At 32.5% G+C, this 27,505-nt stretch overlaps 4 protein-coding genes and 1 pseudogene across 5 annotated transcripts; 3 read left to right on the top strand and 2 right to left on the bottom strand.

Annotated features, from left to right (window-relative positions):
- The first annotated feature begins 1,827 nt into the window (after positions 1 to 1,827).
- Positions 1,828 to 8,728, top strand: LOC103839698 (E3 ubiquitin-protein ligase UPL6). 2 transcript variants are annotated; one of them, XM_009116193.3, is made up of 26 exons: positions 1,828 to 1,986; positions 2,215 to 2,312; positions 2,389 to 2,516; positions 3,133 to 3,244; positions 3,334 to 3,514; positions 3,643 to 3,825; positions 4,010 to 4,192; positions 4,298 to 4,379; positions 4,508 to 4,626; positions 4,734 to 5,029; positions 5,159 to 5,255; positions 5,425 to 5,565; positions 5,662 to 5,745; positions 5,843 to 5,929; positions 6,113 to 6,253; positions 6,343 to 6,468; positions 6,592 to 6,690; positions 6,885 to 6,952; positions 7,064 to 7,130; positions 7,278 to 7,448; positions 7,527 to 7,616; positions 7,722 to 7,802; positions 7,897 to 7,970; positions 8,078 to 8,149; positions 8,224 to 8,313; positions 8,431 to 8,728. In XM_009116193.3, the coding sequence occupies exons 1-26, from the start codon at positions 1,828 to 1,830 to the stop codon at positions 8,495 to 8,497; spliced, it is 3,096 nt and encodes a 1,031-aa protein (XP_009114441.1). In that variant the 3' UTR covers positions 8,498 to 8,728. The 2 variants fall into 2 exon arrangements, with proteins under 2 accessions (XP_009114441.1, XP_033134697.1); XM_033278806.1 differs by having other exon boundaries at positions 1,951 to 2,114; positions 8,431 to 8,719.
- A 450-nt stretch (positions 8,729 to 9,178) lies between these two features.
- LOC103839742 lies at positions 9,179 to 25,984 on the top strand (annotated as a pseudogene).
- On the top strand, positions 9,277 to 10,191 carry LOC103839715 (stress-response A/B barrel domain-containing protein HS1). Its single transcript, XM_009116204.2, has 2 exons — positions 9,277 to 9,536; positions 9,835 to 10,191. Exons 1-2 carry the CDS (start codon positions 9,397 to 9,399, stop codon positions 10,016 to 10,018), a joined length of 324 nt encoding a protein of 107 aa, XP_009114452.1. The 5' UTR covers positions 9,277 to 9,396; the 3' UTR covers positions 10,019 to 10,191.
- On the bottom strand, positions 10,622 to 17,156 carry LOC103863430 (pectinesterase inhibitor 2-like). The gene has a single exon (XM_033278813.1). It carries the CDS (start codon positions 11,233 to 11,235, stop codon positions 10,705 to 10,707), a length of 531 nt encoding a protein of 176 aa, XP_033134704.1. The 5' UTR covers positions 11,236 to 17,156; the 3' UTR covers positions 10,622 to 10,704.
- Positions 25,832 to 26,687, bottom strand: LOC103839749 (pectinesterase inhibitor 2-like). The gene has a single exon (XM_009116242.3). The coding sequence runs from the start codon at positions 26,628 to 26,630 to the stop codon at positions 26,106 to 26,108; it is 525 nt and encodes a 174-aa protein (XP_009114490.1). The 5' UTR covers positions 26,631 to 26,687; the 3' UTR covers positions 25,832 to 26,105.
- Between the last annotated feature and the right edge of the window lie 818 nt (positions 26,688 to 27,505).

The following is a 27,505-nucleotide window of genomic DNA, read 5'->3' as shown; positions in this document are numbered from 1 at the left end:
TAATCCTTTCCATGTGATTCCCCACTTTGTTTGTTAATACGTTAACTATTAGAAACTAATTATTTGATTATTGTGTTGCTGTTAACATTTAGTTACTATCATCTCATGTGTGATATATATATATATTTACGCTAAATATGTTGTTTGCGAGCGTGTCCTTATTATATGAATTGAACTCACACAACTTAACCACCAGAAAGGTATAAATGAAATCATTTTATTCGTTAATATTTGTTTGTACTTGCATATTTCTGATGAAGCGATGCCTCTCGGGTCGTTTATCAAAAGTTTCAACGACCAAAAATTTGGATAGCCCAAGCATGACCAGTGACAACCCGAGTTACCTTCTACTGCTTTTAGTTGTTTTTATTTTTATTTTTTTTAAAAACTGAAGATCATAAATATATATGAAGTATAAAGAATAAAATTTGACTTAACTATTTACAGGCTCCTAAAATCCAGGAGAAACTTTGTATATGGGAAATTTGCAACCAAAAGTACTAAACTGAGAAAATTTGCAACTTCAGTTAACTTAAAAATAAAAACCTATGTTTCACTTGGAATTTAACTGGGCCGGTGCTAAAATATAGGTGGCTAGAAATCGTGAAGGATACAAATCTTTAAATCAAATATCAAAAAGATTAATGGGCTTTGGTCAGGTAGCTAGCTGGTCCTACGCATTATTCAGAAACTGTTCAGCTCTAAGCTCTATTAATAATGACATTAAAAGGCCAATATTTGTGTGGATATGCATATACAGTAGGCCTGGGACGGATCGGGTATCCGGATAATTTTAAGGTATCCGGATCCTTATCCGACGGATCCATAATTTTATCATCCTTATCCGGATCCAGAATTTTTAGATATTCGGATGTCAGATATCCTTCTAAAAATTGTAATATCCGGCGGATATCCGGATCCGGATTTGGATCCTTAAATTAAATAAAAAGTAATATTAATATATATATAATTATTAAAAACAATTTAAAAATAAAAAATATATAATGTTTTTAATTATTTCTATGTATAATATTACAAAATTTACATATACTATTATAAAAAATGAAAATATATTAAATAAAGTTAGTTTTTATATATTGATATTATTATTTCTGAAATAGTTATTAATAAAACTTACAGATCCATATATCCAGACTAAAAAATCAAGATATCCGGATCCAGATCCGGATCCGGATTCGGACTCTCCGGATATCCGAATTTTCGGATCGGATCCGGATCGAATCTCGGATCAAATCCGGATCGAATCTCGGATCAAAGTTCCATGCATAATATACAGTATCTCTTTCAAACTAGTATGAACTCTAAAGTCATAGCTCTTGCCTCTAATAATATGATTTAGCTTTTAACATATATCCTCAAAAGCTAATATCTGAATGTACGCGTATCTCTCTATCCAAAACTGCTTCTTTGAACTCTACGATCCCTTAAATTCTTAGCCATGTTCAATAAAATAACCTTCACAGAAAAAAAAAAAAAAATAGAGCAACCAGCTAACCAAAAGTATATTTTCTAGCATAAAGGATTTTCCGACCCGACCCGACCCAGCCCAACACAGCCCAATCCAATCTTAACCCAACCCAACCCAGCCCAGCCTAAATTTTATACTACATTTCAAAAGATACGAAAACGACGTCGTATGACTCACGAAGCTTCCGTCTTCTTCATGTAGAGTTTTGTTTTTTTGTTCAGCAAGTCGGCTTGCTTCGTCCAGAAAATTCCTCTGCTAGATTCTTTCCTCGGCTCCCATCGAAGCGTACACTGGAAAGAATCGCGTACTGTTTATTCTAAGGTTTTAGCTCGAAAACCATGTTTTTCTCCGGCGATCCGTCGACTCGGAAGCGTGTCGATTTAGGTGGCCGGAGCACCAAGGAAGGAGATGCCCGCAAGCTTCTTGAGCAGACCAAGATGGAGCGCAATCGTCGTCTCCTGCAGAAGAAGCACAACTCCGCCGCCCTCAAAATTCAGGTCTAAATTCTTCAATTCAGAGACTGCGTGTGTGTGTGTGTGCGCTTTACTAAGCAATGTAGAACCAAACATATGCCTTTGGATGAATGAATGTTTGATTAGCATTGAGGTTTTATTAGAAACCGAAGGTACATTTCTATTTGGCTAAAGTTAAAAGCTTTTTCAACGTTTCATGCTCCTTTTGTTGTTGGTTACGTGCTGACTAGTTTTTTTTTTTTTTTTTTTTAGAAAGTCTTTAGAGGTAGAAGATCAACGGCCATTGTGCGCTCCAAGGTGAGGCGTGACTTCTGTGAAACCTATGGTGATAATTGCCAGAATGTCGATAGGTAATTGTTCTCTGGTTACTACTTATTTGTCTTTTCACCCTATTGAGTACCTTTTCTTTTTTTTTTGTCAATTCAGGCATTGCTTTGAGCCTGCTTCTAGCTTCCTCCCTCAGTTTCTGTTTTTCTTCAAGGCGCAAAGCTCGGGAGATTTCGTGATGCTTGTGGAGACGTGTCGTCTACTGCGAAAGTTTGCCCACAGCAGTGGTATTTTACAATGTTTATTCATGTTTCTTTTGTTGATCAGTTTGCTTTTAACTCTCTAGGCAACTCTTGTGTAAGAGGAAGCATGGCCTGAGTCTTCGTTTTTCTTTATTAGAGCATCTCCAACCCACCTCTATTTCTACCTCTATAATAGCATTTAGAGGCAAAATCACTCCAACCCATCTCTATTTTTGCCTCTAAAATAGAGATTGCTATTTTTTCCTCTATTTATAGAGGAAGAAATAGCATTCCTCTATATTTTGCTCTATATGTAGAGATCTCTATTTTAGAGAAATACATTGGAGTAAAACCCATCTTTATTATAGAGTTCCTCTATTTTAGAGGTAAAAATAGAGAAATACATTGGAGATGGTCTTAGTTATTAATAGCTTTTTTTACTCTTGTTTAACATGTGTATCTTATGAGCTGTTATATTAGAACTTTGTGTGAGGAATGTCCCCTTACCCTAAATTAAATTCTCCCGTTTGCTGTTTTACATCTTCGCAGATTTACATTATATTATTTACTTTTCACTTTAAGAACAATCTTTTCTCTAGTTTCTTCCCAAAAATGTCTGGGTTCTTGCTTAATGGTTTTTGAAATTCTCATCGTTTTACAGGGGACATTCTAAGCCTTTTCTCTGGCTTGGACTACTCTAGTGAGCATAATATGGTGGATTTTAGAGTAAAGAAACTTGCATTTACCTGCATCGAGGCTATACATCAGAATAGGTAATATTTTCTTTTGGCCGTCTCTCATTTGACTTTTCAGTTCTGTTATTTAAATTTTAGTTTTGCATCCTTATGATTTGAATCAGCAGGGATCGTTTGAGGGATCAGCTCTTAGTTACTCCCGAAGAAGCTACCATTTCAACAGCTATCTTGATGGATGCGATGTCGTTGTTGCTAGATCCTAAGCTGCCTTGGGTTTGCAAAATAGTTAGCTATCTACAGAAAAGAAACATATTCAAACTGGTCCGAGAAATTGTGACTACGGCTAAGGTAATTTCCAATAGCTCCCCATGATTATCCACCACCACCACCTAGTTCTTCTAATTTACGGCACATTTTCGGATTGATGTTACTTAGTTCGCAACCTCTCCTTTGAAGCAAATCATTGTTTTTTGCAGGAAGGCTCAAGAAGTCCGACTATGAACGGCAGCATCCTTTCACTAGAAAGTGTATTGTTTCTGGTAGTACCACACGTTGGCCGTGAGCCATGTTGCTGCCCTGTTGTTGATCCACGTTGGAGTTTCTCATCTATGATCCTTACCATACCCTTTATATGGCAGCTCTTCCCAAACTTGAAAGTGGTTAGTTCCTCAACTCATGTTTTTAGTCACGGATAGACACTAAGCATAGCAAATTCAGTATCATCTAGGCTAAAATGACAGCTTTTTTTTCCCCCAAGTTTATGTTTAACACTGAGCTAAATATTATCCACCGGCCAGCATCTATTCATTCAAACTTTGGCAAACTCATAGTTTCATGGTCCAGGTCTTTGCTAACCCAAGTCTAAGTCAACACTACGTTCACCAGATGGCTTTATGTATCCAAAAGGATACCCATGTTCTCCCAATAGATACAAACACAGAATTTCCTGGTAATGCTTGTCTTCTTGGTAATACATTGGAAATTGCAAACGTGGTCTTGTCACAGCCTGAATGTTCATTGGACATGGTAGGTTCTTACTTCTTAGTGCAGTTTATTTGTTTATAAACACAATTTGCTCCCACATCTGTTTGAGTCTAATGCTGTTTTGTCTTCGTTCTTTATCTTGACCAGGCAATTGACATTGCATCAGTTGCAACTTTCTTATTGGAGACACTTCCTCCTATTAAGTCATCAGAAAGAGAAAGCAGACATAGTATGGCATTTTATTCTTTTGCATGGCATTGTTTTGCTATTCTTAGGTTCCTTTTCGATTCTGCTCGTAGTAGTTCTTCATGAATTTGATCTTATTCTGAAATGGAAATGTACTTTTTCGTGGTTCAGGCTCTTCTGAAGAGGATGATGATATGTTGATTGACGATGTACAAGAATTAGTCTTGAATAGGACTTTGGAGCAGCAGATAACTACCAATGCTATAGACTCACGTTTTCTTCTGCAGTTAGTATGTACCCATTCCCTGCCATATGATACCACATAGAGTGCTATTCTTCCTTTGGACCAAGTGACGCTTTAATTTTAACGTAACTTATTTTATTTCCAACTATGCAGACAAATATTTTGTTCCATCAAGTTTCGGGTGGTACGCAGTCATATGACGAAGATAAAGAAGCACTAGCTATTGCCACAGGCAGTTCTTTTCTGTATGCGGCATTCAACATTCTCCCTCTTGAGCGAATAATGACAGTTTTGGCTTATAGAACCGAGCTTGTAGCTGTGTTGTGGAATTATATGAAGCGATGCCATGAGAACCAGAAGTGGTCATCCATGCCTAGTGTCCTAGCTTATCTTCCAGCGGATTCCCCGGGTTGGCTATTACCTCTGGTTGTCTTTTGTCCTGTTTATAAGTAAGGTTTGCTTGATTTAATGTCAAATTTTCTTTAGTATTACATGAAAGTCAATCTCTCGTATGACTATCAATTGAAGTGAAGTGGTTTAATACTTAAATCTGTTTTAACATTGTTGTCACTGATCAGGCATATGCTTACGATTGTCGATAATGAGGAATTTTACGAACGAGGAAAGCCACTATCGCTACAAGATATCAGGTTGCTCATCATCATTCTCAAGCAAGTAAGTTTTTCTTTGACGCATTCATCAAGTAGTCGTGTAACTTTGATGCTATGAGTTTTAGGAGATATGAAAGACACGCGACAAAAAATTTAAGACATGCATTTAATAGCATCTAATAGACCATGCATTTAATTTTCCACTTCTTTTTGTGTATGCGCGTTTATTCCAGGCTTTATGGCAGTTACTGTGGGTGAATCCACTTACGCAACATAACTCTGGGATATCTGTCTCCAACGACCTCTCAAAGAAGAACCGTGTTGACTTAATTCAGAACAGGGTTGGGGTTGTAATCGCTGAGTTACTTTCACAGGTCAGTTTTCTCTTCACAGATATATTCGCTGTAAGTCAGTATAACTTGGCGAAGGTAATTGCTCATTTTATTCTCTTTGCTGATGAAATCTGGCAGTTTCAAGATTGGAACAACCGGCAACAATTCACTTCCTCGACCGACTTTCAAGCTGATACAGTCAGTGAATATTTTATCACTCAGGTGACTACTTCACTTACATTTTGTTAACTGTTTGGTCTTAGTTAACTTGAATGATTTGGTCTTAATTGTCCCCTATCATTGAAAACCCTTTCTCCAGGCTATAGTGGAAGGTACAAGAGCCAGCTACATACTGATGCAGGCTCCTTTCCTGATTCCGTTTACAAGCAGAGTCAAAATATTCACAGTGAGTGGTTGTTAGGGCATGTATATCTGGTGATGGATTGTCATTTGTTGGATTTGAGGAACCTAGGTGTGCTAATTAGCGTATACTTGCGTGAGTAATCTCTTTAAATGGGAGAAAAAATGTTTGTACTTGTCGCTGATTACTTTGCTGCGGCTGCATTTATTGGCTGAATATCATTTGTAGACACAATTAGCAACGGCGAGGCAGAGTCATGGATCTGAAGAAATTTTTGCTGGAAATCGGTTTAGAATACGAAGAGATCACATCTTGGATGATGCTTACAATCAAATGAGTGCATTGTCAGAGGATGATCTCCGAGGACCAGTAAGTTCTCTCTCTTGCCAGATACTTGTCTTCAAGTAATTGCTTGTTCACAATGCAAAATGCAAATTTTCTTTCCTGTGTCGCTTTAGATTCGTGTGACGTTTGTCAATGAACTCGGAGTTGAGGAAGCCGGTATTGATGGTGGTGGCATTTTCAAAGACTTTATGGAGAAAATTACCCTAGCAGCCTTTGATGTGCAATATGGGTTGTTTAAGGTCCGTATGTCTATAGCTCTGCTCACTCAAGTTTTTGTGGATTTCATAATTTACCACACTTCATCATTTTTGCATGTAGTCTATCCATAATTCTTTATAAATCTCCAACATGCTTTCTTTCAGGAAACCGTTGATCACATGCTTTATCCTAATCCTGGATCAGGAATGATACATGGACAGCATCTCCAGTTCTTTCATTTTCTCGGCAGTCTTCTCGCAAAAGTATGATATTTGAGTATGAAAGTCGTATAAGTCACCAATCTTTCTTTTACTAGTTCTTCTCGCCATGTATTTCATCATGCAAATAGCACAGTTGGGGTATAATTGTCTTGATGCAATTATACCCCAACTTCTTTATTAAAGTTGATTTCCATCTGTTATATAAAACTCATGAACTGTACTGTATCTTGTTGCAGGCTATGTTTGAAGGGATTCTAGTTGATTTACCATTTGCAACGTTTTTCCTCAGCAAATTGAAACAAAAGTACTATAAATTTGATCTCTACCTTCAGCTTCCTGTCAGTTCATTTTTTTTTGTTAATCCCTCCTAGAGCTTGTGATTACGTCGTAAAGCTTCTACTTTTTCGTTGGCTAGGTACAACTATTTGAACGATCTACCCTCTCTGGATCCTGAGTTGTATCGGCATCTTATATTTCTGAAGGTTGGTTTTTCTCAACATTCTTTCCTGTTGCTTTGTAGAACCGAGAAATAGCTATATGCATAGTCATGTTCCTGGTTGTTTTCTGGATGTTCTTTTGAGCTCTGTCCACCATTTTTATGTAACACAGTTATATTATGAAACTTGCAGCGTTATAAGGGCGATATATCAGACTTGGAGCTTTACTTTGTTATTCTGAACAATGAATATGGAGAGAGAACAGAGGAAGAGCTACTTCCAGGGGGCAAAGACATGCGAGTCACAAATAAAAATGTTATAACTTTCATTCATCTGGTTTCCAATCATCGGCTAAACTTTCAGGTACCTGAATCTTAGCATATATTCAGGTCATCCTGTAAAAATAATAGCTTTTTACATATACGATTTTTTGTATTGTAGATACGCCAGCAGAGTTCTCATTTCTTGAGGGGGTTTCAGCAACTCATTCCGAGAGAATGGATAGACATGTTCAATGAACATGAGCTCCAGGTGCCCATCGATAACTATGCTTTACATGGTTATGCCACAGCTTTGTTAGTTGTTTCCTGAAAGAGCATTATAGGTTTCTTACCGTTTGTGGGGTTTGGTTTGCAGGTTCTCATATCTGGTTCAGCTGATAGTTTGGATATTGACGACTTGCGAGAGAACACCAATTATTCTGGAGGCTACAACGCTGTGAGTTATTCTTTCCTTGTCATCCAAAATGCCATATCCCATTGTGTGTTTGAAACATTGTTATATGGTTGCATCGTTGTTGCGTTATTGACAGGGACATTATGTGATTGATATGTTCTGGGAAGTAATGAAAAGCTTCTCAACAGAAAACCAGAAGAAGTTCTTGAAGTAAGTCAAGTTATAACACTTTTTTACTCAGTCTCCATAGGAGTCTTTTGTGTGTGTTCTTGAACGGAACTGAGAGGGTAACTAACATCTAACATCCTTAATTTCAGATTTGTAACGGGCTGTTCAAGAGGACCACTGCTCGGTTTCAAGTACTTGGAACCTGCGTTCTGTATACAGAGGTAACTTTACACAGATTCAACATAGTGCTTTGGGAAGTAACACAATGTATAAAAGATAAATCATGTGTGTTCAGGGCTGGTGGTAGCGTGAGTAATGAAGCAGTTGATAGACTACCGACATCAGCCACTTGTATGAACCTTCTTAAGCTTCCACCCTATCAAAGGTTTGTCCTCTCTCAGAACACATCATCTCCTTTGGTTTTTGCACTTCATCATTTGTCTCAAATAAATCAATCTGGAGAAAGAAAATGAAACATCTTTTTTTTTGTCGAATGATGCAGCAAAGAGCAACTTGAGACCAAATTGATGTACGCCATAAGCGCAGAAGCAGGCTTTGATCTGAGCTGAATAGCTTTTTTGAGTTTTATCACTCGGAGAAAAAGATTGAAGACAAGAGGAGGGTGCTTGATAGAAGACCTACCTAGAAGAAAAGAATTGAAAGCATGCTATGTCTTCTTTATTTTTGTTAATATTGTAGGATGTTGGTAAATATATCTTGAGTGCAACTCATAATACAAAGGAAAGAAAACGGAACATTTTGGCTGGAGAATAAATAAGCGAAACAAGTCATCAAGATTTAAAAAAAAACAAACAATTGAAAACGAAACAAATTTTGTAAATATTTGAGTGGACACTATATATCTCTAGAACTAGAATCAAATAAGCAAAAGTGGTACTGAAATTTGTAAAACATAGTTGATATACTTAAAATAGTAATTATTTTAAGTTCTGAAATAACTAAACATCATAAAATTTTATTTGTAAATTAAATTGTCTTAAAAAGATGAATCATCTTGATATTTATATCTGAAATATCACAAATTATCCAGACAAACTGATATTTGTTTTTTTGAACAACTAAAAAGATAATTCCGGATACGACCAGACTACTTGATATTTAATCTGAGAAATTCAAACTGGCCAATATTTTTCTAAAATTTTTAAATTATCCAAAATATTTATCTTAATTAACATAAATTATTCAAACAAATCGTATAGAACCAGAGCGGAATTGAACCTGAAGTTTTTTTCAGGTATTAATCGGTTCTCAACATTATTATCTGAATCCAATTGAAAACAATTTTTTTTATAATAATGCGACGCTAGTGTTTACTGTTTAGCAACGTTTTTATTAAAAAAAAAGTCTTCTTGTAGATCAGATCTCGACCGTCATTTATATTAACTGCGACATAATAGAGAGAGAGCGAGAGAGAGAGAGAGAGAGAGAGAGAGAGCAAAGGGAGAAAATGGAGGAAGCAAAGGGACCAGTGAAGCACGTTCTGCTAGCCAAGTTCAAAGATGACGTAACCCCAGAGAAGATCGATGAACTTATCAAAGGCTACGCGAATCTCGTCAATCTCATCGAACCTATGAAAGCTTTCCACTGGTAAAATTAAATCTCTTCTCTTGCATTTCTGCTGATTTTGTATCTGATTGTCATTGGGATTACTGTCATGAGCGCACGATTTATCCCAAAATCTAGATCTGAATTGCAACTCTACGGTTATATAATTTGCTTAATTTGATCATCTAACCAAGTATGATTTTGGATAAAGTTAATAGCAAAGAAATAAAACCAAACTGATTGAATCTTGTTAGAATATGCTTCTCTTGTCTTTACTGATTTTTTATTAGTTCTGTCCTAAAATTAAATTCATGTAATAAAAAAAATAATAATTTTGTAGGGGAAAAGATGTGAGCATAGAGAATCTGCATCAAGGTTTCACACACATCTTTGAATCCACTTTTGATAGCAAAGAAGCTGTAGCTGAGTACGTTGCTCATCCTATTCACGTTGAGTTCGCCAACATGTTCCTAGGCAGCTTGGATAAAGTGCTGGTCATAGACTACAAGCCTACCTCTGTTTAAATTGATCATCTTGTGATCTTTCTTTGCAATAAAGTATGTTCCCTTTTGATGTAATGGCCTGCGTTATTTCTGTCAATCTCTTTCTTTCTTTTTTGTTGTATCAGACCAAGTGTGTAAACGATCATGAGGGTTTGCTTGTTTTCTTTTATGATTTTGAGTAACTTTTGTGGTCTCTTAATATCTTGTATTATTATATCCATAATTAATGGTGATGGCCATGTTCGTTTACGTGTCGCGCGACCTGCAACTAAGATTACGTATCGTGCGACTTGCAACCTGCAGTTAAACCTACGACTAAAACTATGTTTGTTTACGTGTCGTGCGCGATCTGCGACTTGCGACCAGTCGTGCGATCAAATTTTTTTTAAATTTTAGTTGCTGTTTTTTTGGCGACATGAATGATCCGCCCGCGACTAGTCGCGTGACTAAACGCGCGACATCAAAACGAACAACAACTTGCGACATGCAAGATCGCAGGTCGCATGTTACGCGACAGTGAAACGAACAACAAACTGCGACCTGCGATCAGTCGCATATCACAGGTCGCAGGTCGCGCGATACGTAAATGAAGAGGACCGATATGGTGAACTATGTAAAAATAAATAGGGAAGAAACTATAGGTTAATTATTGACTGTGTATATGTAACATCCATGTATAACTGTTTCATGTAGCCTTTTTTTTTTTGTCACATCATCATCTTGGAGATGACAAGAACAATGCTACAAATATTCTGAAAATCACCACCGTCCTTCACAACCGACGGATCACCTTTGACTTTCAACATTTCATCTTGACAGTATGTAGATGATCTCATAGCGTCTGAAACATTGATGTTCTGCCCTGGGACATCTCCTGACGCTAGGCTCTTCTTAGCTTCACCGAGATATCTGATTGTACTCCTGTAACTCTGCACGCACAAGACGTATCCACTCCTCAAAGCGCGTTTAGGTTCTTCATCGGCAATAGGTGTAATCTTGTTCATAGCTCCTGATGCGCTTGTTTGTGCAGAGTCTAATGTGATCGTTGCAAGCGTTTTGATATCAGCACCTGATGTCTTTGGGTTTGATTTCATGTAGTTTGTGCAGAAGGATGCGTTTTTTGCTTTCCCGCAAATTGCTTTTATGTCTGCAGGTTTTGCGTTTAAGGAACCAATCATTACAAAAAAGATCAGACAAGATAGTACAAGTACGTACTTGTTCATCATATTTGTTGCCATCTTTGGTTCTTTTTGGTAAAGTATTTATAGATGCTTGCGGTTTATTATATCCACTAGAATTATTAATAAAAGTTCTTGGACAGGATTGTTGCTGTTTATGATTCTTGGTTAGACCACAAGTTCTAATAAAAGATAGAGAAATAACTATGTAGCCTTGGAGATTGCAGGAAGTGTCACAAGGGATCATAGATTACAGTCTTACGTGGGGAACAAGGTTCCAGCATGGTTGGAGTCTAGAATTCAGCAGGAAGCTTTAGCCTACGCCTGAAGCGAGGAAGATTGCTTGAAGCCTCCAGGCTTTACATCGGCTTATCTTCCCTGTGCCGTGTTATCTTTCTACACTGTTTTGAGTGGTTTATGCTCCTATTGGTAGCTTTATACTTTATGCCTTTTTGTGGTGTTGGTTTTTTTGGACACCTTGTATTTGGTTCAAATATTCAAGTAAGTTATTGTTTGAAATGACAAAAAAAAAAGAAAGATAGCTATTCTTTAGAAATAAGGCCGAGATTATAGGTTATCTGATTAGTAGTTTGACTATTAATATAAGTTATACGACCACAAGTTCTAAATGGATAGACGACAAAAAAAAAAAAAAAAGAAAAAAAAAAAGACCACAAGTTCTAATATAAGATATTATAATGTGACTATGCGTGTGTATGCATCCATTGGCTTTTAGGTCATTAGACCAGAGTCCATGACATTTAATAGTTTTTTGCCATAGAATCAAAACGTCTAAAGGTCTGGAGAAAACCTTATTCAATGTTACACATTTTTTCAAACATCAAATTGCGTGGATACACGTAAACTGGCATTGTCTGGCCTTCATGCATAGCTTCGCTATATAGTTATACTATCAAATGCGTTAAAAGCTATCTTACTTGCTAACAGGTATTCTCCTCAGAGCTCACAAAAGTCTTTAGCTCCCTCGAGGGCTTTGATGGATCGAGTGTAGGAACCTTATTTTACTACCATAGGACAACTGATATTTGTAAAGAATAATAAGAACATAAACTAAAATTTCAATACCAAAATATAAAAATAAAGAAGAATTGCAGAGTCGAGATAGTTAATCTCTTTCCTTAAATCTTTAAACGCCCCGTAGTGTGACGGTTTTATGGCGCTCAGATTCCCAAGATACAACTGCAGCATTGTTTCTGTTTACCATCACCGAAAAACAGAATCTATCGAACCTATTTCTGTGATGTACTCTCAGACTCAAAATAAAAAAAAATACTAGCATAACTATTCTGAGTGGGAGAAATGTTTCTTGATTGTATGAATGTGTGTGTTTTCTAAATGGCTCACAAGCCTTTATATAGAAATATAATGAGAAGCACAAGTTTCATTTTTCAACACAAAAATGAAACCTCCATAGTGCACTAATGGAGTTTTTAATTCTTGTCATTATTATGTGAATTTATTCCACATTTTGACCAAGAAATTAAAGAATAAAATTATTATTGTTTTGACCAATTCAAACAAAATAATATACTTTAAAATGGATTTCTTTTTTATATTTTATCAATATAAAAGATCAACATATATTTAGTTTATAAGAATAAGTCAATGAACATGAAGTCCAACTAACAAATCAAAAAACCCAAATCCAAGTTCAAATATCCAATGTGTGTATTTGCTTCTTTATACAAGTTTTTCAAATCACACACATTAGACCTCCATTTCTCATTCAAATAAAACTTCTTTTTTTGACATATGAATACATTATTCATAATGTTCAAAAAATAGTTCCAACAATCCCCCACATGAATAGAAATGACTCTAGACACTAGACGACTCGACAGACTTTCTAGACAAGACTCAACTTCCTAGAAAAGACTCGACAAGACCTAACTAAGGACTTTTGAGAGTACAAACGAAAAATCCACTGCATGATGAGTTGGTAGCAATTTTTCAGCCTTGAACCAGTCATTGTTAATAGCTATCGGATTTACTCGGCCAGGAGGTGGCCATGATGTCTTGAACCTCCCGGGCTTTGGTGTAAACCTAGACAATAGCCATAACACAGCTTCATTCTCTCACAGAACTAGGTTCTCTATTGTGTTCATTTTGGCCGTGAACAGTCTTGGTTAATCATGAGTGAACTTGGAGAATATAGCCTTTCCTTCATTCTCCTAGAAACGGCCCCATTTCACACTCACAAGGTGATTTGCCATTAACTTTGTTTAGAGGAGTATCATGTACTACTCCATTCATATCTCAAAGCTATGGACACAAATCATTAAAAGCTAATGCTTATCCTGTATTCTTTACATGTAGCACTGTTTAATCATCATAGGAACTGGGTATAGAACGAAGTCTTACAGTGCTTTGGGCAGACTTAGTTTCACTTAGTTGTCTCCTTGAACCTATTTCTTGGGATCTCCAGTCAGTTAGGTAGAGTTACCGCGAAACCTCATCTTAATTCACAGGCGACCCATTCCTTTTGATGATATAACAATTTGATCTCATGACACACCTTTAATTAAAGGATCCTAGGTTGTCACCATAGTGAACATAATCTCTTGAGATTAGTCGAGATCAATTGTCTAATGATTTTTGTCATCTTTTATTCAAGATACAATTAACCATTATACACAAAACTCAGTGTATGACACTAGTTTGTTTTTTTTTTAATAAAAAAAATATATATTGTGATAACTATCACTAAGTTCATTTGGCCTTTTGCCAACAACTTTATATGGTAAGCAAAGCTTCCCCCACATTTCTTGAGATAACTCAAAAACATGTACATTTACATTTAACATCTCTTAAGAGTTTAGAAGGATTGATCTACAACTCTTTTAGATTTAAATAAATAAAAAGCATTTTTGAAAATTATCACAATTTTCTCTAAAAATATATTTCATTTTTAGAAATTCACATTTTCATACAACTATTTTCATAGTTCTCTCAAGTTGATTTATAAATCTAACTTGTATGTTTTGGATCTTTTCCAAACACATATTTTGCTTTTTTTTAACAAATATACACAAGATATTATTTGTGCCATCAAAACCATTATATGATTATTTTCAACCATATTGACTTTATAAACTACAATACACATGTCAGTTTAAGTCACATTGGTCTAAAAATTCTCATTGTTTTTGCATGGTCAATCTTCTTGTAACTTGCATTTAAGCATTGATGAAATATAAATGTTTTTGATCAATATCAACAAACATTTTATTTTCTATGGCAAATGATTTATATGTGGTAGACCTCTCCCAAATTTATTTTGGGGCGTTGACTCACTAAATCCATTTCCATCCATACTATTTGATCTCTTTAAGATCCAAATGTTGTTTACAACATTAATTTATTTCACCATACTTAAAACATCAATATTTTTCCTCCTTCATGGTCAAACATAAACTTAATAATGAAATTAAGTTATTCCAGAAGGAAAAAACCTGAAACAATAAATCAAAGACGTTATGCATTTAAAGCAAACCATCATCTTTAACCAAGTCAAGGCATTAACACATTTTGAACAAATAAAGTTCACTTTCAACAACTTTTATGAGTTGGTAAAAATGCTTTTACAAAGCACGTGCATTTGACAATTATTATATGTGTTGAGAAGCAAATCATTGACTTCTCAAAACGAGACAAAGCAAAAACAATTTTCGCTTAAAATAATGCCATGAACAAATTCTGATGAGTCCAAACGATTACTCAAACCAAAATAATTAAATTGAGTTAAACCATATTTAGCCAATAAAAAAATTAAGCAGTCAAGCAATTAACCAAAGTCACAAAAGAACTATCGCTTCTTTTTACGAGACAGAAGATGCAGCAATCTATTGAAACATAGCTAATCAGATATCAATACGAAAATTATGCTATCAAAGACGAGCCAACAGAATCAATTAATAACATTGAACCCTGCAAAACAAACGACGTAAGCGAGAAGAACGAGATACTTCACGCAACACTTAAAAAATATTAAACCATGGACGATGATAATCTGATGGGAAAAAGAAAATTGATCTCCATCATAATATTTCTCCATTTCAGATCCGATTCCGGCATCTTTAACCTGTTCTTAAAAATAAAAACTTTTTAACAAATATCAGTATTGTTAGTGCAAAAGCATAAACAATATTTAAAGATTTAAGAATGTAGGAACCTTATTTTACTACCATAGGACAACTGATATTTGTAAAGAATAATAAGAACATAAACTAAAATTTCTATACCAAAATATAAAAATAAAGAAGAATTGCAGAGTCGAGATAGTTAATCTCTTTCCTTAAATCTTTAAACGCCCCGTAGTGTGACGGTTTTATGGCGCTCAGATTCCCAAGATACAACTGCAGCATTGTTTCTGTTTACCATCACCGAAAAACAGAATCTATCGAACCTATTTCTGTGATGTACTCTCAGACTCAAAATAAAAAAAAATACTAGCATAACTATTCTGAGTGGGAGAAATGTTTCTTGATTGTATGAATGTGTGTGTTTTCTAAATGGCTCACAAGCCTTTATATAGAAATATAATGAGAAGCACAAGTTTCATTTTTCAACACAAAAATGAAACCTCCATAGTGCACTAATGGAGTTTTTAATTCTTGTCATTATTATGTGAATTTATTCCACATTTTGACCAAGAAATTAAAGAATAAAATTATTATTGTTTTGACCAATTCAAACAAAATAATATACTTTAAAATGGATTTCTTTTTTATATTTTATCAATATAAAAGATCAACATATATTTAGTTTATAAGAATAAGTCAATGAACATGAAGTCCAACTAACAAATCAAAAAACCCAAATCCAAGTTCAAATATCCAATGTGTGTATTTGCTTCTTTATACAAGTTTTTCAAATCACACACATTAGACCTCCATTTCTCATTCAAATAAAACTTCTTTTTTTGACATATGAATACATTATTCATAATGTTCAAAAAATAGTTCCAACATCGATAACTCATAACCTATATGGAATCTGGAGGTTTGGATCAGTGGTGTTTCTCGCTAAGCCTTTTTGTCATCTTTAGGTTCTTGTACCCCAACGAAGTCTTTTGGATGACCATACCGACTAGACCGTGTAAGTCGAGGGTGAACGTTTTCAGGTCAGAGTTCAGCGAAGCGATATAGACGTGTTTGTAAAGTTTTGACGGTGTTGAGCAGAGTTGGTACACTAGTGCCTTTGTTGACTTTGTCAGTCGGAGAAAAGATATTAAGACAAAGGAGTGACCAATAACGAACGAGAAATATTGAGGAAATATCCAAGTGACATGGTAGGTTAATGGTTAAGTACATGCATTGCTTGATGTTGTGCTCTTAGTTCGAAATATGGTGGAAGCAGTGCTTTACGCCGTATCATTGGTGTCAACAAAGCTTGCTCCTAAGCCAGGTCTAAACTCTTCCTAATTAACAAAAAAAACTGTATGGAAAACATGTTTCTTGTGATACAAGGAAAAACATTATTGGATGTAGAAGAATAGTTGTGTGTATTCTAATATGTAATGTATATATCTATACTATACTAAAAGTTCTTTAACTAGAGCTCTCAGCCTATCCACCTCAGCAAAAAATTCACAACTTATCAAATTGACATGTCATCACAAATAACAAAAAAAAAAAAATTTTTATTTTGCTATCTCTCTTTTCGTTTTCTTTCTCAAATCAATTTTTCTCATTAATATTCATCTTCTCAACTTCTTCCCTGTAAATCCTCCGTAGCTGTTTCTCCCACATTTACTTCCATTGGTTAATTTACCAAGCTTTATGACACTTTTAGATTTTCTGATTTATTAATAATTGATTTATATATAAGATTGAACGATGGCCAAATTAGATCCTCACTTTCTCTCGCTATTAGATTTCTGGATTATGATCTTATTGGTTTCAACCCCCCAAAATCAATGCGTGGAGGGATTCAGATTTGTTATCCTCATGTAATTTTATGTAAGTTTTTTTATATTGTATCTTTTCGCATGAACATTGTAATTGAGTTGTTTGTGCGTATGTCTTTTTTGTAGATTGTGGATCACTGGATCAACATAGGTTTGCAAGGGAAAAAATCTGGGTAATCGATGACAATCTACCTACACGAGTTCATAAAATCATCATTAGTTGATCTTCATCACTATTTGTTCCACACGATCTCTCTTAAGCGATCCACTTCCTTGCTAAATATATTTGTCAACTACAGATTTCTTCATGCCTGCATCAAAATCAGTTAATCTTTTTACCTCATATCATTTCTGCAATCTCTTTTTAGTTTGAAATATCAGTAGGGCTTCGCTTTGCTTTGCTGTTCATCTTACAAAGCTAACAACAAACATAGATTGAGAAGGCTTCTGTCTATAGACTGACTCAGTGCAATCTTTGAAGATTTAAGCTGAGAGATGGCATGTAATTTCCAGATAAACGGTAAGGGACCCTCTCTTCTTTTAGATCCAGTTTCTGTTGTTTTCTTTTCTTATTGAAACAAGCCAGTTACACATGCATACCTGAACGTCGAGATCATTATATTATAAACCTACGATTTTTAATGACTCCTCTCACTGTTTATTATGTAGATGAACCAAAAAAAAAATCATTTGCATGCTGTGTCACGGTTGAAAGCAGTTAACGAGGAAGAAGATCAAGGAAAAAAGAGCAGAAAGAAGGTACTTTGTGGTTAACGATCTATTTTCTGTTTATATTATATTTTCTGATTTTGGTGGTTTCTCTTTGTTTTGTTGCAGTTGGGATGTTGGGTTCACTTTAGGGATTCTTTTTTTTGTCTGCTCTTCACACGATATAATTTTCATTAATTATGATAGTGATGATGCAGTTGTATGTAAACCATGGGAAGGTGAATTTAGGGGACGATGAGCACAAAAGCATACTTTGTGTGGATGGTTATTACTTTGAAGCAATGAGAAGAATGGACCAGCCAGCTTATATTAATCGCTGTTAAGATCAGTCTCTGCTTTGATCAACTTGAACAACAGAGCAAAGGATTCTGATTCTGTCTGTTTTGGAATTCCATCCTAAAAAAATCATCCACTGCAGAGATCATGCGGAGGAATAAGCTTGATAATGTATTTCACTAAAATCTTATTGCAGATGCTGGCTTTTTCTTACCAGTCTTACAAGAAAGGCCCAGCTCCAAGAAGTTGAGCTGGAAAAACAGCCAAGCAGCTCAAAGAGGCGTTTACAATCTCTAGCGAAGAAACGATCAGATGTGCGGCAACAAAAAAAAGGTTATCATATCTCTTACCGCATAAGTAATTTCAAAGCTCAAAAGAAACGACCAGATGTGCGGAAATGCCTCACTGAGACTCTTTTACCCCAACCACTTCTCTGATTTTCCCAGCCCGAGGCATCTGAGTGCAAATCTTGGGATATAACATATCTTCTATATATAAAGATAGAAAATTTAAAGTTTTGAAAGTGTTTTACGTCTTCTTTCATTGTAGTTTGGGGGCTCTGTGGTGTTTATTGTGAGAAGGTAGTAATTGTCTTATGAAATCAAAGCAATCTGATTACTCAATTAAAAACAGAAAATTATTTCAGACCACCATCCCGTTTTATTTAAAAGTATATTGTAGATCAAGTGGTTAAGTAATCTCAATGGGACAATTAAATATCGCAGTCCAAAGAATATGTATTCGGAAAATAAAGTTGTGACATCACAAGCATTATCTTAAGATATATTAAAGAAAAATAAACACATATTTTTAAAAGTAATGCATTATAATAAACTGATTCAAATTTACAGAGAAGCTGTTACTGGCTTCATCATCAACTACACGGTTTTACATTTTACTTTGACAACACAAAAAAACATAATCGTGAACTTACATACAAGAGCTGAGGCGAAACATTTCACCTACAACTAAAAAGAAAAGCATCAAAATCATAATGAAAAGAACCGTTGTTCTTCTCTTTCAATTGTTTAAGAATTTAAAAGTACATAGGTTTGTTTTCCACCAGAATTAATAAAAATATATCATAATTCCCTATAAACAAGAAACTTTTGTACATATATTTTATATATAAGTATAAACCAACCATTATATTGTTTGATTTACATTCATAATTGAAGTATCTTTATATTTCTTAACACTTAATATATTTGGACGAGGTTTAATAAAATTATATCTAAAACCGAATTCTATGAGACATATTTTATATACACCAATAATATAATAAAACTAATATGAGTGTCAAATTTCAAAAAAGTTAATTAATGTGTATATACACTAAAATCATATATTTTTATTTTATAAAAAAATATATCCTTAAATAGAAAAATCTAGGGAAATTCTCTCAAATAACTCTTTTAAGTTTTTGACACAAAATAGACTTCAAGAAAAAAAGACCAAAATAGCCCCTTTTTATTTTGAAATTTTAATATTTATTTTTTATTTTTTAAAATTTGAAACCGTATCCCAAAATCTCACCACCCATTACTTCTAAACCCCAAATCTAGATTAGTTAACCTTAAGATAAAAATAAGTTTTTACTCTTTAATAAAACTTATTTTGGTCATTTTTTTCACTGAGAGCCATTTTTGTAACAAAAAACTAAAAAATGTCTATCCTATGAAATTTCTCAAAAATCTAATACGGAATTTTTTTTGTAAATTAATAACTCTATAAATTAATAAAATACCAAAATACCAATATTATAAATTTATAGAATTTTTACTGTATATATATATATATTTAAAGTAGGTTTTTATCTTTTTTATAGATCAAATAAGCAAGCAATGTACCAAAAATTGAACCATAAGCACATTTCTTAAAAACAACATTTTAGTTAATCATCTATACAAAATTAAAATTCAGCTGGGTATATTTCGGATATCAGGTACAACAAACGTTAATAAAAATATTTTAATAATCATATATCTGTATGCGGTAGTTAGGCACTTTTTAAGAAACTATATTTCTGAATGCCTAAATAGATCTTTTGAAAGTTATTTTAGAAAATTCGTTTTGTTTAGATCCGATTTTTAGAATACTATTTTCTAAAATTTAAAGTTGCTCGGAAGACATCGCAAATTATAGTATTTCAACTCTTTTTCGTCGCACATACTTAAGAAAAATATTTTTATAAGTTTACAAAAACAAACATTCTAAAATGTATAAAATTTACTTAAAATTCAAAAGACAAAATCCGCGCGTAGCGCGGAAAAAAAGATCTAGTATTAGATAATAACAGTATATCACCGATAGATAAAATAAGTATAGATGCTTAAAAGATAAAATGAACTACAAAAGAATTGCATTTACTCTGGTTTTGAGAATCAAAATAGAATTAAAACTTAAAATATGCGTTCAATTTATTACATCCTTTAGGGTTTTCCAAGAAAAAGTAAAAGAAAAGATAGAAAGCTTTGGGACATTTAAAGCAACATCATCAGGAGTAGTCCGATATGCTTTGCTTTAGGCATGGTGTCACTTTCATTTCCTAGGAACTCGTTTGGCTTTGGCTATGGGTGTCACTTTCGTTTCCTTGACGCTTATTGCAGAGATGACCTCCGGTTCATGCATGGTAAAGCTCACACATAATTAAAAAGAACTCTAACTCGAAACATAAGATATATATATACTCTCTCTGTTCTTAAATATAAAATGTTTATGTAGAAACACACATATTAAGAAAACTACTTTTTATTAAGAAAATATCATTAAAACTATAAAATTAATGGTATTCAACCAATTATAAAATAGACTATTAAAATATGACTGGATACACATTTTTTAATAAAATAAAAATTACCTAGAAAAATGAAAACATCTTATATATTAGAATATCAAAATTATGTAAAACATTTATATTTAGGAACTGAAGAAACTTAAGCAGTCTTTTAAACATGCAATTTTCGATACAAGAGAATAATCCTTGTGTGAGATTTAAACATTCCGTTAAACATTCCGTTTCAAGCTAAGGAACAAGGTGGGAAATCTATGAAACTAAGTTGCTGATGTTTAGTTTCTTAGTAACTACTCTTCTCTATATGCATCCAGTGCAAATATAAAGTCTTTGAGTAACATCATTAATTAGAACAAAGAAAAGCAAGAAATAAACTTAGTTAATAGTATATTGGGAAAATTGTTTTTTAGAGCAAACAAATAGTAACTATGTCTCTTTATACTAATCTATACTACTTTATGTCCCATTAGACTAATTTTTTTCAAAATGGCAGTAATACCCTTAAAATTGTAATTTTTTATTCCTTTTTTCGTTTTTTTTATTTTTTTGTTCCTTTTTCGTTTTTTTATTTTTTAAAAAAAAAAATCGATTTTTTTTCAAAATATAAAAGTGAATATTCCCAAATATTTTGTTTCCATATTTTTAGGAACTGATTTCTTATCCGTAGAATACAACTAATATGTAGAAATCGGTTTCTACAGTTTTTTGGAATTATAGTAATGTTTAGATTTTGATTTCTACATGTTTTAGATTTATAGTAAATCTGTAGAAGTCGGTTTCTACGTGTTTTAGATTTATATTAATGTGTAGATTTTGATTTCTAAAGATTTTAGAACGATAGGTTAAGCGCGGAATGTGTATTCTAAATATTTTTAGAATACTCCTATTTACGTAGATCACATATTCTAAACATTGTAGATTCAATGAAAAAAGTGGATTTCGTTTTCTACTTCGTAGAATGTCATTTCTACTTTATTTAGAACATAATATGAAATTTATAATTTTAACTTTTTATAACTGGAAAAAATATCACTAAGTTCATATAGGTATTTTATCAAAAGTTACTATTTTTCCAATTTTTTTTTGTTTGTAAATCTATTTATTAAATTTATTTTCAAAAATATTAAAGGGTGTTATAGGAAAATATGACACAAAATATAGATTAGTCTAAAGGGACATAGTTACCATTTTTTTGCTCTAAAAAAACAGTTTTCCCGTGTATATTTGACTAACTGATCCTTCCTTGTACATTCGTTTCCTTTTGCCTTTGGGCGTACTCTTCTTTAAAATGTGAACTCGACTTGGAACCTAGTTCAGGAGATGTGGCCATGATCCCTCTATAATCCCTTCACCATAGACATATCTACGTATCTTCTCTCCGATAATACAAATGCTGGTACACTCTTATCACTATCATCCTTAATTTGTTATGATGTTTCTGTCGATCTCTTTCCTTTTTGTTGTATCAGATCATGCATGTGACTAAACGATCATGAGTATTTGCTTGTTTTCTTTTATGGTTTGAGTACTTTGTGGTCTCTTAATCTCTTGTATGTTTTAATCAATAATGCCAAGAAAGTAGGTTCTTGATTGTATTTATTAGATTTAACTAGATACTAGATCTTGACCCGCACGACCGTGCGGATGTTCTTTAACAAGTAAAATATTTTAGATTATGCAATAAAATATATCAATAAATTAATATAATTTGGCTTTATATATTTTTAATTTTATAATAATATTTGTGTGGCGTATAATATTATTATTATAAAATTTATATTTTTGTGACAAAAATTATTTTGAAAACATTATTATGTAACAATATTGATTTACATAATTTTTGTTTTATTTCTGAATTTGAAACATATGTAGAAACTAAATTAAGTTGAAACCTACATAATAGAAAATTTGGCATATAGTTATTACTTAAACTAATTTAGTATAGTTGTTTAAATAATAAACTGAATTGTTTTTTAACTTAAGGGAATACACAGAAGTTAATAATAGTAGAATAAAGTCTTATATATACGATATGAATAAAGATCAAATATTTCATCTATGAAAGAAGGTGTAAATTAGTTGTATAACATGGTAAAAATATTTAAAAGTGTGATTTCTCAGTGGTCTAAATTAAAAAATCACCTATGAAATAAGTCATAATTTTTGTGCTAAACTGATAAGAATTTTTATTTTTGAATTAGAAATTAAAATGAATATTTATTTTTTAAATCATCTTTTAAAATACGTCTTAAATTTAATTTTGAAAAATAAATCAATTTAAAATTGTTATTATCGTTAAAATATTATTAAAAGTATTTATATTATTTGTTTTTTAAATCAAAACTAAACTAAAACTTAGTTTCTAATTATACTTTGTGATAATTAAAAATTTAATTAAAAAATTTCGAAAATATATTTAAAAGATCCTAAAAGATATTTGAAACATTTTGTTAGACATTTCTTTAAGATATTTATTAGTATTTCAAATAGAAATAAAGATATTAAAAGATATTATAATTAAGTTAAATTTAATAAATTTTCTTAAGATGGTCCAAATAAAAAAATCATACATGAAAGAAGTCATGTCTTCTGTTTTGATACAAAATATTATTAATAGTATTTTATATAATTATTAATTTTTTACAATCAAAACAAAACTAAAATTTAGTTTCTAATTATACTTTGTGATAATTAAAAATTTAATTCACAAAATTCAAAAATATATTTTAAAAATATTTTAAAAGATATTTAAAAGATTTTGTTAGACATTTCTTTAAGATATTTATTAGTATTTCAAATAAAAATAAAGATATTAAAAGATATTATAATTAAGTTATGTAAAATTTAATAAATTTTCTTAGGATGGTCCAAATAAAAAAAATCATACATGAAAAAAATCATGACTTTTTGTTTGATATAAAATATTATTAAAAGTATTTTATATAATTATTAATTTGTTTTACAATCAAAACTAAACTAAATTTAGTTTCTAATTATACTTTGTGATAATTAAATATTTAATTAACAAATTTCGAAAATATATTTTAAAAAGATTCTAAAAGATATTTGAAAGATTTTGTTAGATATTTCTTCAAGATATTTATGAGTAATTTAAATAAACATAAAATTATTAAAAAAATTATAATTAAGTTATGTAAAATTTAATAATTTTTCTTAGGATGGTCCAAATAAAAAAATCATACATGAAAGAAGTCATGACTTATGTTTTAATATATAAGATTTTTATCCAAAAACCCAAACTACCTGATTTTTTTCTAAAACCCCTGAATTATCCGAAAATACTAACCTAATTAATAGAAATTATCTAAAAAATTGAAACCAAAGAAGAACCTTATCGAGAACCGAATGAATGCTCAAAGTTTTAAAATATACTAAAAATATTAATGTATTATTTTTAAATAAATAAATATTCTAAAAATACTATTTAAACCGAATTATTCAAATATTTTATTTGAAATATTATAAATTATTTGAATTTCCCAAATTTTATCCAAAATATTAGAACCGCCAAATCTTTTCTAAAAACCTCAGATTTTTTGAATTTTTATCCAAATTAACAGAATTTTTAAAATATAGTTTAAATATCTAAAATTATTAATTATAGATATCTTAAAATACTACTTATAAATTGATTATGAATATTTTCTAAACGAAATACGATAAATTATCTGAATCACCTGTTTTTTCGGAAAGCCCGAATCAATGGGATTTAACTCAAATTAACAAAAATTATTCAAAAAACGAGAACTGAACAAATAAATAAATGGGATACCTAGTTTTTTTTAAATATAGTTTTTTTAAATATAGTTGATATATCTAAAGATATTAATTATTCTTAGTTTTAAATAACCAAATATTCTATAAATACTATTTATAAACCAAATTAATAGAAAATTTTATTTGAAATATTATAAATTATTCAAATTACATGATATTTTATTTGAGAAACCCAGGCTGTCTTAATTTTTTTTAAAAAAACTGATTTATCCGAAACAAAAAATTACCATGTGCATGTGTTGTTTTATGAGCTTATTTGCCAAATAACCAAAAACAGAGTAATTAGATTTTTAGTAAGAGGTTAGAGAGAGATATGAAGAAAAATAAGGAGAGAGAGATAATGTTTTTGGTTAGATAGTTGATTTGTGTTTTTTTTTTTACGGTTATAGGGTGCCAATTTCCTTGTTTTATTTGTGCCTTGATATTTTTTTTTGATACGGCATGTTTAGAACGTTTTATTAATAAAGTCTTATGTAGATCAGATCTTGACCGTCCATTTTAATAATCTGCGACATATATTTGGAGAGAGAGAGCACTGAGCATCGCAGAGAGAAAATGGAGGAAGCAAAGGGACCAGTGAAGCACGTTCTGCTTGCCAAGTTCAAAGATGACGTAACCCAAGAGAAGATCGATGAACTTATCAAAGGTTACGCTAATCTCGTCAATCTCATCGAACTATGAAAGCTTTCCAATGGTAACTTCTTCTGCTTTTGATCTGATTGTTATTACTGTTATGACTTATGAGCGCACGTTTATCCCCAAAACGAAAGATATAAATTGAATCCTTAGGGATTAATCTTATCATCTATCAATAATATGATTTTAGATAAGGTTAAAACCAAACTGAATGAGTCTTGTCTTTACTGATTTTCATTGATTCTGTCCTAAGAATTAAATTAATGTATTAAAATATAATAATTTTGTAGGGGAAAAGATGTGAGCATAGAGAATCTGCATCAAGGTTTCACACATATTTTTGAATCCACATTTGATAGCAAAGAAGCTGTAGCTGAGTACGTTGCTCATCCTCTTCACGTTGAGTTCGCCAACATGTTCCTTGGCAGCTTGGATAAAGTGTTGGTTATAGACTACAAGCCTACCTCTGTTTAGATTCATCATCTTGTGATCTATTTTTTTTTTTAAATAAAGTATGTTCCTTTTGAGGAATAATGGCCTTTTGTTTGCTTGTGTTGTCATAATGTTTCCGCCGATCTCTTTCTTTTTTGTTGTATCAGACAATGTGTGTTTTCTTTTATGGTTTGAGTACTTGTGGTTTCTTAATTTCTTATATTTTTAATCAATAATGCTAATAGAACAACAAATAGGGAAGAAACTAGGTTCTTGATTGTGTCTATGTAATATACATGTATAACTGTTTGATGTAATCGCAAGCCCTTTCTTTAATCACATCATGTTGGAGATGACAAGAATAATGCCACAAACATTCTGAAAATCACCTGTGTCCTTCACAATTGAAGGATCAGGTTTGACGTTCGACAAGCCATCTTGACATGTTGTATAACCTTCCATAGCTGCTGAGACCTTGATGTTCAGCCCTGGACCATCTCCTGACGTTAGGCTCGTATTAGCTTCATCGAGACTGCTGATTGTATTCTTGTACTGCTCCACGCACGAGGTGTATCCTTTCTTCAAAGCAGGGTTAGTTTCTTTCGTGGCAAGAGACTGAATCTTCGTCAAAGCTATTGATGCGCTTGTTTGTGCAGAGCCGAGGGTGATCGTTGCAAGCGTTTTAATATCAGCACCTGAAATCTTTGGGTTTGATTTCATGTAGTTTGTGCAGAAGGATGGGTTTTTTGCTTTACCGCAGATTACTTTTATGTCTGCAGGTTTTGCGTTTGAGGAACCAATCATTACAAAAAACATCAAACAAGATACAAGAACGTTGTTCACAATGTATGTTGTTGCCATCTTTGGTTCTTTTTGGTAAAGTTATTGTCCCTGAGGTTAAATATTTATAGACGCTTGCGATTGATTGCTTCCACTAGAACTATTAATACAATTTCTTGGACAGGATTGTTGTTGTATCTGATTCTTAGTTAAACCACAAGTTCTAAGGAATGATAGAGAAAAAGTTTGCTATTTTTAGAAATAATGTTGAGATTAAGTTATCTGACCACAAGTTCTAATATAAGACATTGCAATTTGACTATGAGTGTATGCATGACTTTTAGGTTATAACACCAGAGTCAATGACATTTAATAGTTTATTCCATTAAATATATAGAATCAAAACGAGAAGAGATAAAATCGAAAACATGTTTCTTGTAACGCAAGAAAAGGCCATTTTCTTGGATATAAAAGCCATACGTATGGACAAACAAATAAGTGTTGAGTGCATAATGGTTAATTGTCAAGAATATTTCTAGAGTAGTCCCTTAAATTACGCATATACGAGACTAGAATGAGGTTTTGAGTTCGTGTTAATACCGTAAACAACCGCAAAAACCATTACTTGTCGAAGCTTTACAGTTAAGCCACAAAGTTGTGGTGTTGATGGAGCGTTTTACTATGCAATATTTCTATTGTCTCAACTAGAAAAAAATCTTCCCTTGGTCCTTGAAGAAGGTTCAACTACAGTTAGTGTGTGTTTCATTCGCATTTATCTGATGTATATTCGATACTGATAGTAATCACCGATAAATAAAATCAATATAGATCCTCAATGAAATACAAAGCCATTGCATTCACTCTGATTTTAAGAGTCAAAATAAGATAATAAACTTCAATATGCGTTCAATTTATTACAACCTTTAGGATTGTCCAAAAAAAAGAGAAGAAAAGAT

The sequence above is a fragment of the Brassica rapa genome, chromosome A01 (genome assembly GCF_000309985.2).
Source record: "Brassica rapa cultivar Chiifu-401-42 chromosome A01, CAAS_Brap_v3.01, whole genome shotgun sequence".
Lineage (NCBI taxonomy): Eukaryota > Viridiplantae > Streptophyta > Magnoliopsida > Brassicales > Brassicaceae > Brassica > Brassica rapa.
The sequence above is the reverse complement of the archived record's forward strand: the minus strand, read 5'-3'. Positions and strand labels throughout refer to the sequence as shown.

Coding starts and splice junctions, on each gene's coding strand:
- LOC103839715 (XM_009116204.2), top strand. CDS start 9,397: ATGGAGGAAGCAAAGGGACCAGTGAAGCACGTTCTGCTAGCCAAGTTC. Junction 9,537..9,834: donor CCTATGAAAGCTTTCCACTG/GTAAAATTAAAT, acceptor ATAATTTTGTAG/GGGAAAAGATGTGAGCATAG.
- LOC103839749 (XM_009116242.3), bottom strand. CDS start 26,630: ATGGCAACAACATACATTGTGAACAACGTTCTTGTATCTTGTTTGATG.
- LOC103839698 (XM_009116193.3), top strand. CDS start 1,828: ATGTTTTTCTCCGGCGATCCGTCGACTCGGAAGCGTGTCGATTTAGGT. Junction 3,515..3,642: donor AAATTGTGACTACGGCTAAG/GTAATTTCCAAT, acceptor TGTTTTTTGCAG/GAAGGCTCAAGAAGTCCGAC. Junction 5,566..5,661: donor TCGCTGAGTTACTTTCACAG/GTCAGTTTTCTC, acceptor GAAATCTGGCAG/TTTCAAGATTGGAACAACCG.
- LOC103863430 (XM_033278813.1), bottom strand. CDS start 11,235: ATGGCAACAAATATGATGAACAAGTACGTACTTGTACTATCTTGTCTG.